Source organism: Myotis daubentonii, chromosome 14 (assembly GCF_963259705.1).
Source record: "Myotis daubentonii chromosome 14, mMyoDau2.1, whole genome shotgun sequence".
Taxonomy (NCBI): Eukaryota; Metazoa; Chordata; class Mammalia; order Chiroptera; family Vespertilionidae; genus Myotis; species Myotis daubentonii.
In genome coordinates, this window is record NC_081853.1 from 22,909,720 (window position 1) to 22,922,598 (window position 12,879).

Genomic DNA, 12,879 nt, shown 5'->3' on the forward strand with positions numbered 1-12,879 from the left:
GTATATTGCTACAAGTTAATGTAAATTCCAAGGAATTATTTTTATTTGTTAGTTTAAGGGTTATTTGTTTCCCAAAAAGACCAAGGAGATATTAATGAAGAAAAGGAGACAGTTTGGTGTAGGTGAAAGACTCCCAAAAGACCTGAATTTGAGACCAGCCCTACCCTTTACTAACTATATGATAATTGGCAAGTTACTAAACATCTCTTAAGCTCATCTGTAAAATGGGAATAGTAATATCTACTTCAAAGAACTAATAGATTAAATTAAATGATATGTATAAATTTCTTAGTGCAATATCAGACCCATAATTACTGTCATTATTCTGTACAAAATATTCATTCTTCTGAAACACTTATAGAAATTAGTCAGATACTATAATAAATTAACAGTTCTAAGTTCCTAAAAACTAAAGTCATATAGAAATTAAAGTTATTACTACTCAGCTTTGGGCAAGTGTAATGTTCATTATTTATAAGTGATAGGGATATATACCTAGAAAAGCCTAAATCTACTGAAAAGCTTAGACTTAAATTCTTGTTTAATAAAACTGCTGGATAGGCAATATACAAAAATTAATAGCATTTGTACACTAAGAAAATTAATAAAGAAAAGTTTTTATTCTCAAACTTAACAAAACTAAGAAACTTCTTAGGAATAACATTAGTGGAGCATGTGGAGCAAACCATTGCTGAAATTTTTGTTGCTGTTGTTGTTATAGTTATTTCTCACCTGAGGATGTTTTTGTTGTTGTTGATTTCTTATCCTAATATATAAAAACCCAGGGTCCATAACGACCAACCGAAAGCTTGACTGAACACTGGAAGTCAGTCCTGCAGTCCTGACTGCCGAGGGGGCTGCGGATTAGGCCCGGAGAGAGGCAGGGTCTGATCCGCAGCCTCCATGGCAGCTATTGATCAGCCGTTGCCTCTCTTTCTCCAGGCTTCGCCAGCAGCCACGCCTCTGTTTCTCTCCGAGCCTCCGCGGAGGCTGCTGATCAGCCTTGCCTCTCTGATCAGGCCTGGAGATAGGCCCGGAGACACTGACTGGCATAGAAACCGACCAGTCATTACCAAACCTGGGTGAACTGTGAGAAGCCATTGGCTGCCTAGGAAGCAGAGCTTTTGACGCTGACTGGCATAGAAACCGACCAATCAGAACCAAATTGGCCGGCTTGAGAGGGCAGTTGGGGGTGAGATCAGGCCTACAGGGGAGGGCAGTTGGGGGCAACCAGGCCGACAGGAGGGCAGTTGGGAGTGATCAGGCAGGAAAGCAGAGGGGTTAGGGGTGATCAGGCAGGCAGGCAGAGGGGTTAGGGGTGATTAGCCAGGTAGGCAGAGGGGTTAGGGGCAATCAAGCAGGCAGTCAGAGCAGTTAGGGAATAATCAGGCAGGCAGGCAGGTGAGCAGTTAGAAGCCAATGGTCCCAGATTGCTAGAGGGATGTCCGACTACTGGTTTCGATCGGGCCTAAACCAGCAGTCGGACATCCCCCAAGGGGTCCCCGATTGGAGAGGGTGCAGGCTGGGCTGAGGGAACCCCCCCCCTCCATGCACGAATTTCATGCACCGGGCCACTAGTAGAGTTATAATTTTATAGAGTTACCATCAAACTATCGTGTTATGAAATTTGATGAAGTTATATTGAGGTTTATGTTTAAAAATAAGCATGAAAACAGCCAAGAAAAATAACTGAAAAAGAATAATGAGATATATTTTCCCTAGAATTGTGAAACTAGCTTCTAATATGAAGCTAGACACTAATAATTAAATTAGTATAGTACCGATCCAAGAATGGATTCATATATAAATACTAGAGGCCCGATGCACAAAAATTTGTGCAAGAGTAGGCCTGCCTTCCCCCGGCTGCCAGCACTGGCTTCCCTCTGGCACCCGGGACCTGGGCTGCTTCACTCTGGTCCCAGCTTCACATTCGGTCTGATTAGCATATTACCCTTTTACTATTATAGATGGAACAGAATAGTCGGAAACAGGCCTTATATAAATGAAAGATGTAAATTATTCTGGAATTTGGAGGGATTTAAAAGAATTAGATTCTTGCCAATGCAAATTCGGACACATTCAAATTTTTTCTTAAATCAAACTTGTATAAACAATGTTTCTGTTTCTATATTGTCTCTGAATTAACAGGGGATAAATATATTGGGAGAAAGGATTTGCAGTAAAAATGACAGTATTATCCCTACTAGCAATGAGAGAGGAACATCATTGACTGGCTGCCTACTGCACGCCCTCTACTGGGGGATCAAGTCCAAAACTCGGGCATATGCCCTGACGGGAAATCAAATCGCGACCTCTTGGTTCCTGGATCAGTTGATGCTTAACCACTGACCCATACCGGCTGGGTAGGAGATGAATATTTTTAATGCCTATGATAAATCTTACCAAATTGCTAGTAGGGATAATACTGTCATTTTTACTGCAAATCTTTTCTCCCAATATATTTGTCCCCTGTTAATGCAGAGACAATATAGAACAGGCTGTTTTGATTATAGATTGAAAGACAAAAATCACATGATCGTATCAGTGGATGCAGAAAAAGCATTCAACAAAATCCAACACCTATTTTTGATAAAAACTCAGAAAATTTCATATATGGCAAACCTACAGCCTACTTAATGGGCAAAAATTAAAACCATTTCCTCTAAGAACAGGAACAGAACAGGGATGTCTACTTTCACCATACTTATTCAGCATAGTACTGAAAATCCTAGCCATAGCAATCAGACAAGAAGAAAGCATAAAAGGCATCCAAATTGGAAAGGAGGAAGTAAAACTCATTATTTACAGGTGACATGACATGATAATGTACATAGAAAATCCTAAAGCTCAACTGGCATGGCTCAGTGATTGCGGTGTGTTGACCTATGAGCCAGAAGGTCACTATTCAATTCCCCATCAGGGCACATGCCCAGGTTGTGGGCTCAATCCACAATAGGGGTGTGCAGGAGGCAGCCAGTCAGTGATTCTCTGTCATCATTGATGTTTCTATCTCTCCCTCTCCCCTCCTCTCTGAAATCAATAAAAATATATTTTTAAAAAGAAAATCCTAAAGATCACCAAAAATCTACTAGATTTAATAAATGAATTTAGCAATGTAGCAGGATACAAAACGAACACCCAGAAATCGATGGTATTTTTATGCACCGATAATGAATTCTCAGAAAGAGAAACAATCCCATTTACCAATAATTAAGATACATAGGAATAAACTTAACTAAGGAGGTAAAAGACTTGTACTCAGGAAACTACAGGACTTTGAAAAAAGAGATAGAGGAAAACATAAATAAGTATAAGAATATACCGTGTTCATGGATTGGTAGAGTCAACATCATCAAAATGTCCATACTACCCAAAGCAATCTATAGATTCAATGCAATTCCTATTGAAATACAAATGGCATATTTCACAGATCTAGAACAAATACTCCAAAAATTTATATGGAACCAAAAAAGACCCTGAATAGCTGCAGTAATCTTGAGAAAGAACAAAGTTAGAGGGATCACAATACCAGATATCAAATTATACTACAAAGCCACTATAATCAAAACAGCCTGGTACTGGCACAAGAACAACCATATATATTAATGGAACAGAATGGAACCATTCCTCCCAATTAATATTTGACAAAGGAAGCAAGAACATACAATGGAGTCAAGACAGTCTCTTCACTAAATGGTGTTTGGAAAATTAGACAAATACATGCAAAAAAATGAAACTGGACCACCAAGTTACACCGTACACACAAGAATAAACTCAAATTGGATAAAAGACTTAAATGTAAGTCTAGAAACCATAAAAATCCTAGAAGAAAACTTAGCAAAATCTTAGACATCTCTTGTCGCAATATGTTTACGGATACATCTCCTAGGGCAAAGGAAATTAAGGAGAAAATAAATGTGACTACATCAAAATGAAAAGCTTCTGCACAGCAAAAATACCCCGAAAATTGTAATACTTTAAGCAATAAAACAAAAATTTTTTTTAAAGAAAGAAACCAACAAAATGAAAAGGAAGCCCACTATATGGGAGAACATATTTGGCAATAATACATCGGATAAAGAGTTAATATCCAAAATATATAAGGAATGCATACAACTTAACAAAAAGAAGACAAACAGTCCAATTAAAAAATGGGCAAAGGACCAAAATAGATACTTCTCCATAAGTAGACTTACAGATGCCCAAGAGACATAATGAAAAAAAATGCTCAAACGTCACTGGTCATCAGAGAGATGCAAATTAAAACAACAATGAGGTATCACCTAACACCTGTCAGAATGGCTACCATCAACAAATGACAAGTGCTGGTGAGGATGTGGAGAAAAAATAACCCTAGTACACTGCTGGTGGGACTGCAGACTGGTGCAGCCATTATGGAAAACAGTATGGAGTTTCCTCAAAAAATTAAATATGGAACTGCCATTTGACCCAGTGATCCCACTTCTAGAAATCTATCCTAAGAGACCCAAAACCAATCAGAAATAATCTATGCCCCCCTATGTTCATAGCAGCACAATTTACAATAGCTAAGATCTGGAAACAGCCCAAGTGTCCATCAATAGACGAGTGGATAAAAAGGTTGTGGTACATTTACACAATGCAGCAGTAAAACAGAAGGAGCTCTTACCCTCTGAGATAGCATGGAGGGACCTGGAGAGTATTGTGCTAAGCAAAACAAGCCAGTCAGAAAGACAAGTATCCCATGATCTCACTCATATGTGAAATCTAATGACTAAGTAAACTGATGATCAAATAGATCCATAGACATAAAAGCATGGAACAGATTGTGAAATCTCAGAGGGAAGGTGGGGGTGGGTGGGTGGGAAGAAATCAACCAAAGAACTTGTATCCATATATGCATAATCCATGGACACAGACAATAGGGTTGTGAAGGCTGGGGGTAGGGGATGGAGGTGGGCTAGAAGAGGTCAATGGGGAGGGGGGAGCGCATATGTAATACTTTCAACAATAAAGGTTTTTTTTAAAATATATTTTTATTGGTTTCAGATAGGAAAGGAGAGGAATAGAGAGATAGAAACATCAATTATGAGAGAATCGTTGATCGGCTGCCTCCTGCACACCTCCCACTGGGGATTGAGCCTGCAACCCAGGCATGTGCCCTGACCGGGAATCAAACTGTCACCTCCTGGTTCAAGGGTCTATCTATGGTCAACCACTGAGCCTCGCTGTCCAGGCAACAATAAAGATTTATTTTAAAATTAAATATAGAGATAAAACATTGAAAAGGCAAAAAAGTCTACTGATAAAATTAAAAGGCAGATGGAAAACTGGGAGAATATAACTAGTTTGTTTATTTATTTGAGAGAGACACAGCGATTGGCTGCCTCCTCCCTACCCACTACTGGGGATTGAGCCTGCAACCCGGGAATCCAACCGGCAACCTCTGACCTCTCTGTGCACAGGACAATGCTCAACCAAGCCACAGGGGCCACCAGATCATTGTAACATTTTTGACCAAGGGTAACATTCTTATTAAAGAGCCCTTACAAACGAAGAGCAATATCAACACCTTGTAGAATGCAGGCTAAAGGACATGAACTGGTAGTTCACACAAGAATAAATCTAAAGCTAGTGAGCCTATGGAAATACTCTTTTGAGTTAATAATTCTACATCTAGATGTTTGTCCTAAAAAGTAAACAAGTGCACACCCAGCTGGCGTGGCTCAGTGGTTGAGCTTCCACCTATGAACCAGGGGGTCATGATTCAATTTCCGGTCAGGCCACATGCCCAGGTTTCAGACTCAATCACCAGTGGGGGCATGCCAGAGGCAGCTTATCAATGATTCTCATCAGTGATGCTTCTGTCTCTCCCTCTCCCTTCCTCTCTGAAATCAATAAAATTATTTTTTTTAAAGTGAACAAGTGCAGAAATATGTAAGAGTAAGATTATTGCTCATTGAGGCATAGTTATAATAGCAAAAAATTTTGAAAAATACTTCAGTGCGTTAAATTTTAACAATATGGATGTCATAAAGCCATTAAATTTTTAATTTATTGTCATAGGAAGATTTTTTTTTACCATATATTTCTGAGTAAAAGTAGTAAGTTATTAAGCAGTGTGATTTAGACAAGAAATCAATAAGGCAATATAAATACACCAGGATATTAGCAGTACATTACCTTGGGGTTGTAATTTTAAGTTGTGTTTAAATATGTGGATGTTTGTTTATATAATCCTGAGAAGTAGTTGAGTAAAGGTAAAAAAAAAAAAAAAGATGGATGGATTTTACCACATAAAATTTGAAAGCTGTGTATGACAAGAGAAATATAGAACTGGAAAAACTTTTCATAAATATAGTGCTATTAATAGAAAAAATGCAATTGGCCACTAGCTTATAAACTTCATAAGAGCAAATATCAGGTCTGTTTTGTTGACTGTGACATAATAATAAGTACTCAGGGAATATTAGTATATTTTAAATGAATGACCTGTAAGTTGATTTGGGGGATGGGTTCATCTGTACTTTCCAGCTTTTCTGCATGAACTTTGTCACTTATATAATTAGTTGTTACAATGTTGTAAGTAGCTATTTAACAGTCTTTTAAAGATTGACTGTTTAAGACTTTTGAAATATAGAAAAGGTATTCTAAATATAAGCCACGAGCCCTGACCGGTTTGGCTCAGTGGATAGAGCCCTCCCAAAGGGTCCCAGGTTCGATTCCGGTCAAGGGTATGTACCTTGGTTGCAGGCACATCCCCAGTAGGGGGTGTGCAGGAGGCAGCTGATCGATGTTTCTCTCTCATCGATGTTTCTAACTCTCTATCCCTCTCCCTTCCTCTCTGCAAAAAATCAATAAAATATATTTTTTAAAAAAAGATAAATATAAGCCACGAAACACATTTGTTTTTGTATACCTAGGCACTTTTCAAAAGGAGAAATAAGAAAAAATACTTAGTATCTGGAACAAAAGGAAAATACAAATATACTTCCAATATAGGAAAATAAATTCTCAGATATCAAAAAGGAAAATATATATCTCAAGTATTCTTTGCACTTAATCTTCCACTGTATTTAAAATCTTCTCAAGCTCAGTGACTCAAAACTCTTTTGGTTAACTCTTCCATTAATTCAAATAGTTTCCCAGTTCTAATCATATCCTAACCATTACTACCGGAATAATATTCATGTTGCATAACTCTGATCATGACCTACTGTCCCAAAGCCTTTCCTTGATGGCCTGGGATAAATGTTACTCCATTCACCAAGCCTTGGGGATATAATTTAATCTAGTGATTAATAATGTAAATGGGAACCAGATTACCTTGTCTTTATCTCTCTATACATCAAATTCGTTTTTAAACTGGGGATGATAATAGAGGTGCTGAATTTATAGAGTTGTTCAAATGAAATCTGATTAATTCACATAAGCACATAGTATAGTGTCTGGTATATAATAAGCACTGAAAAGTATAATTATTTTTTACTAACAGCAGTATGATCACCTCTGTTGAGATTCTTAAACTTATACTAAATATATTTTACATGTTTTCTGTTTATTACAAGTTTGTAAATACCCTTGATTAGATTATATGATGAACATTTTACACACACACACATACAAATAACCTAGTTCAGTGGTTTTCATATAGTAGCTATTAAGTAAATAAATATCTTTTAACTATTGTAAATGAATAAAAGTAAATTTTTCCTCAGAGAAAGCGAGATAGGTTCTTTGGTCTGAGTAGTCATTAAAAAATATATACAATACTAACTTCCTTTTTAAGTGGACCTGAAAAGTATAGAAAGTTTAATATTCTAATGAGAAAAAATTCCAGCCTAGCTGTTTTAAGTGGTTGGGAGTTTTCATAGAAGTCGTTTCAAAAATTAGTGGTTACATATGGAATAGGTAATCATGTGTACCTCTTTCCTACTAAAGCAGAATGTCATCAAAAGCTGCTGAAAAATGGCCAAAAAAAATGTTTAGGAGAAGATAAAAGAGAAAAGAGTTAGCATTCAGGAAGTTTGAGCTGGTGACATGTTAATTAAGTAGAGGGTGGTTTTTACAAAGTGACACAAATTTGGGTGTTTTGGAAACTCAGTGTAAAAATTAATTTATGTTTTCCACTGGAAGAAATTAGCTCCAGGGGTCAGTCAGACATGTCAGTTTTATCTGGCAATTCTCTGGGAGATAGTTTCAAAAAAGAGTGGCAATTAAAGAGTTTCTTTGGGCTTTTGATTTGATTGCAGGAGGTAACAATGGGTTGAGGCAAAAGAAAAGTTAAGAGCCATTGTGGACTAGAAATTAATGGCTTTACTACAGAGCTTCCTTTTGAGCTGAGGTTTCAGCCTCTCATCTGAGCTTTGTATTTCACAGATTTGTTGAGCCCTTTAAAGAAATGGAAGTCTCGCTATCTGATGGAGCAGAATGTCACCAAGTTACTTCGGCCTCTTTCTCCAGTCACACCACCCCCTCCCAATCCAGGCTCAAAGAGCCCCCAGCTGACCACACCTGGCCCATCTCACCCAGAGGAAGAATGTCGAAATGGATACAGCCTCATGTTCTCACCAATCACGTCTCTTACTACTGCTAGTCGCTGTAATACTCCTCTGCAGTTTGAGGTGATTTGGGTTTGGTTGTTGGGAGTGCTGAATATGAAGTCATCATTTGCACCTCCTCATGTTAAATACAATATCATTCCAAATGCTTCTTTACCATGTTCCTTGCCTGTCTCAGCAAGAGAATGGGAAACCTCAGGGTCAGTGTGACCTATTACCTGGTAGCCTCTCATCTTGGCAATCCACATATTCCCAAAATAGGAATAATTATACCACAGATGACATTCATTTGCCTCTTGCATGTAGTCCATTGGTCTCCCTAACTTTAGGCAGTAAGCATGCTAGACCTCCCATCTTTGGCCTTACTCTCTACTTGTTAAACAGGCCTCTAGCTGCCTAGTAATCATTAATGACACAGCCTGAGAGCTCTGATTATAATATTTTTGTCTTTGTTTCTAGGCCTTTAAATTAGTAAAGTGTCTCTTTCCCTGTTGTTTTGTATTCTCATTATGGGCTCAGTAAATAGGGATTGAGAAAGCATATGGTTTATGGCAAATGAGGGTTTTTTCCCTACTCTAGGTTACTTTCCCTTTTTGTTATAATGTGTTAGGAACAAGACAGAAACTAGCAACACGTTTATAAAGACAAATTAATTACATTCACTCTCTGGATTAAGTTAGAAATTTATATCTCAGTTATTTTAAAACGATTCTGAATCACTTTAGTATTCAAGTTTGGGTGACAGCAGATTTATAGAGTAGATTCCAGGTATATAAAAATATACCTCATTTATTGTATGTTGCTTTGATTTATAATTAAACAGACACTATTTTTAAAAAATATCTGGACTTGTAAATGGCTAACTCAGAACGAGGTAGCAACCTTAAAAACAAGAGGCAGCTATACCTAAGCTAGACCATATTAACTTGAAAAACAAGAGGCAGCTATACCTAAGCTAGACCATATTAACTTGACTTTTGGAGCAAGCCTCTATCTGGCAGGTAAAAAATATTCCTGGTTACATTGGATTTCTAATAATTCCCTGTGGCGTTCTTTTTAGCCAGATAGTAAAGCAGCTGATTCAGGCCTTACTAAGTTTACCTGGTCTGATTGCAGTTGACTTTTCAGTTAGCAGCTAGAGTTTGATAAATAAAATTTCGTGAGAGGACATTCTCCCTGGTGGGCAGCATATTATATTAATAGGGGTTCAGACCTTGTCATTGTAATAATTATAATTAAACATAAAATTAGAAGGTAAGTTGCCTTCCCAAACAGCCAAGTTTAGTACTCAGTGTATTTCCTATCCCTTGTAGTATTTTCGATAATTATGAAACACTATGAAAGTGTAAAGTGTTGCATATTTTTTTTAAATCAAAGATCTTTTTATTGATGCATAGTCTAAGCATAATGTTAGAATATCAGGAGTGGGGGAAATGTTATAATGTATTAAATAGTCCATCCCTTCATAAAGTTCAGTGTATGTCTCTACTATTTTATCTCATTATTTAACTGAGAAAATTTAGCCTTTCTGATCAATTAAAAAACAAACTTCACTATCCTGACCATCTTTATCATTCTAATTGCCATACTCTTTCCTACTTTCTAGTTTAAGAAGGTGTGGGGAACCTTATTTCCATCCAAGACTGTGACACAGAGAAATACCTAAAGGTGTCACAAGTAAAAATCAGTTTGGTTGGGGAAAGAATGTTTTTGAAAGGAAAAATAAAAAACATTCCAGGAGAAAAGTGAGAAATTTCTCCAACTCCAAGACAAGGAGTTAAGGAAACATGTAGTGGAAAAGAACGAGATTGTAAGGAGCGGGGAAGCATCAAGAAAAGAGACTAAAAGCAGCATTGAGAAGGCACACTTAATTTGCCCCTCCTTCCCACCAGAATAATCCTTCTCTTTCTGCCTTGTGATCCATACTTCACTATCCATCTCACACTCTCTACCCATCCCACCAAGTAAAATTTCTAGTCAAAAAATATCCTGCTCTGCGGAAGCAGCCTCATTTCCCCTACCCTAGACACAGTTGTCTGTAGTAGACAACATTAAGAACCCCCCGCCCCCACCTTACCCCTGGCACCCTGAACTCTTGTCACAACTACCACCATCATTCTTTCCACTTTTTACCATTCAGATCTTCCCATCAGAGTTCACTGCCCAGTTTGTTTGATATGGTAGTGATACCTCAGGTGAAAGCCGTAAGGGTAAACCTGTTTTGGAAGCAGGGACTCTCAGTATACACAACTGCTTTTTTCCCCCTCTCTGTTTCTAAAAATACAATGGATTTTAACATCAGAATGTCGGTAGGTGTGGTCAGATCTGATTAGATTATGTCAAGACCATCTAGTCTGTGAGCTACAAAGTCCATCAGTCATATCTTCTATAACTGTCATTTAAGAGGAACAGGCTGTCCCCCTAGCCCTGTCATCTGCTAACATGCTAAGTGGTTTCCCTGGGTAACAGTGGTGGGCCTGAGTCATATAGGAAAATGAGGAAATGTAATGTTCAAGAAGGGGATGCGGGGTGAAAGAAAAAGGTTCCCCTAAGGAGAAATAAGTGGTCAGGTGCCCAATAACAAATACTATAGGTTGCTAAACTCTCATCTAATGTAGAAAGAAATATACAGTTGACCCTTGAACAAGAAGGGGGTTAGAGGCACCGAATCCCTGCGCATTCGAAAATTTGCATGTAACTTTTGACTCCCCAAAAACTTAACTACTAATAGCCTACAGTTGACCGGAAGTCTTACTGATAACATAAAGTCGCTTAATACATATTTTGTATTTTATACGTATTATATATTGTATTCTTACAATAAAATAAGCTAGAGAAAAAAATTTAAGAAAAATCATAAGGAAAAAAATACATTTACAGTACTATACATATTTTTTTAATCCATATATAAGTGGACCTGCATAGTTCAAACCAGTGTTGTTCAAGGGTCAACTGTAATAGTGTGAAATTTCACCTCTTCCCTGATATCTGCTTGAGATGTTTACTTATAGCATGAAACATAACCAGTTTATTCTTAAATGCTTTCAAAGGCACCAGGAAGCATTTTAACAAATCATTCTGTTCATTGAGATGAATTCTGCAGTTAAACATTTCCCCTGTGCATTCTTGTCCCTCCCAACCCACCCAAAAAAAAAAAGTTGTGGCTAACTATCTATGCTTGCTTTTACTTTATTTTTTTGTTTTGTTTTGCTTCTTGACTTCAAGTAGATGAATAACAAGATGCTTTTCCCTCCTCTAGAACATATCCTCCCCTGAGAGTTACCCTGCGAATAGGCCCGAGTCCCTGTCACCCGAGGTAGTTATCACACCATCTCAATCACACTTGGAGGCTGATAGTGAGTGTGCATGAGTGTATGGGAAGGGCTGGGGTATCCAAGCAAATGGGGTGATGGGCTGGAGGGTGGCCGATTGGTCACTGTAAGTTGAATGAATCTTCCCATGTATGACTGGTTGTTACTTAGAACTCTCAATGTAGGTGGAGGAAAATAAACTAGCTATGTGTGTTTGGTGGGGAGGGAGTGGCTAAAGAGTTTAAAAGAAGAATAGTATCTAGAAGTAAAGTTTAATGAAGGCTGAAAGTATGGTAGGAGCCTTGTTAAAGAAAGTCTGACAATGTGTGTTTTTTAAGTAGGAAAAGTTGGATCAAACGTTGGTATGAGCTATTTTTTGATATTTATTATTTTAGGTTGATAAAGGAGCAGCTTCTTGGGAAAGTTAGGCAGTGATTTATGCCTTGTTCCTGGGTTAATCTGAGAGCTCTGTTTAACTGCATGTTTTGGGTTTTGGTTGGTAGATTGAGGAACTTCTTTAAAATGGGAGAGGCAAGCCTCTTGGCTTTCTACATTCTTGTAGCTCCTTACTGGGTACACAGGAAAACTACGGCAGGCCATGGCTTCTGTGACCCATGCCTCCATTCTGCAGTGGTTGGAATATGATTGCCATACAAGTGGTATCCCTTAGGACAGTGGTCGGCAAACCACAGCTCGCGAGCCACATGCAGCGCTCTGGCCCCTTGAGTGTGGCTCTTCCACAAAACACCACATGCGGGCGCGCACGTACAGTGCGATTGAAACTTTGTGGCCCATGCACAGAGTCGGTTTTTGGAAAGGAGATAGACGAAACAAGTATACAAGACGAGTGTGGATGGGAGAGTTGGAAGGGGTCGACCTCAGTGAACGTACCTCAATCAGATTGAGGACGTTTTTAGCAAAAGCCAGCTTAGGAGTACCCTAATTAAGTTAACAACAATGTACCTACCTATATAGTTTAAGTTTAAAAAATTTGGCTCTCAAAAGAAATTTCAGTCGTTGTACTGTTG

General features: G+C 38.2%; 1 protein-coding gene across 18 annotated transcripts in view; it reads left to right on the forward strand.

Annotated features, from left to right (window-relative positions):
- SETD5 (SET domain containing 5) overlaps positions 1-12,879 on the forward strand; it is an 82,772-nt gene that overhangs the window by 59,674 nt on the left and 10,219 nt on the right. For 14 of the 18 annotated variants that reach the window (XM_059663428.1, XM_059663427.1, XM_059663434.1 and 11 more), the window contains 2 exons: positions 8,359-8,603; positions 11,800-11,856. In XM_059663428.1, coding sequence (XP_059519411.1) covers positions 8,359-8,603; positions 11,800-11,856 — 302 coding nt within the window. The remainder of the gene's footprint in view (positions 1-8,358; positions 8,604-11,799; positions 11,857-12,879) is intronic. The other 4 variants (XM_059663431.1, XM_059663435.1, XM_059663438.1 and 1 more) reach the window with 1 other exon arrangement.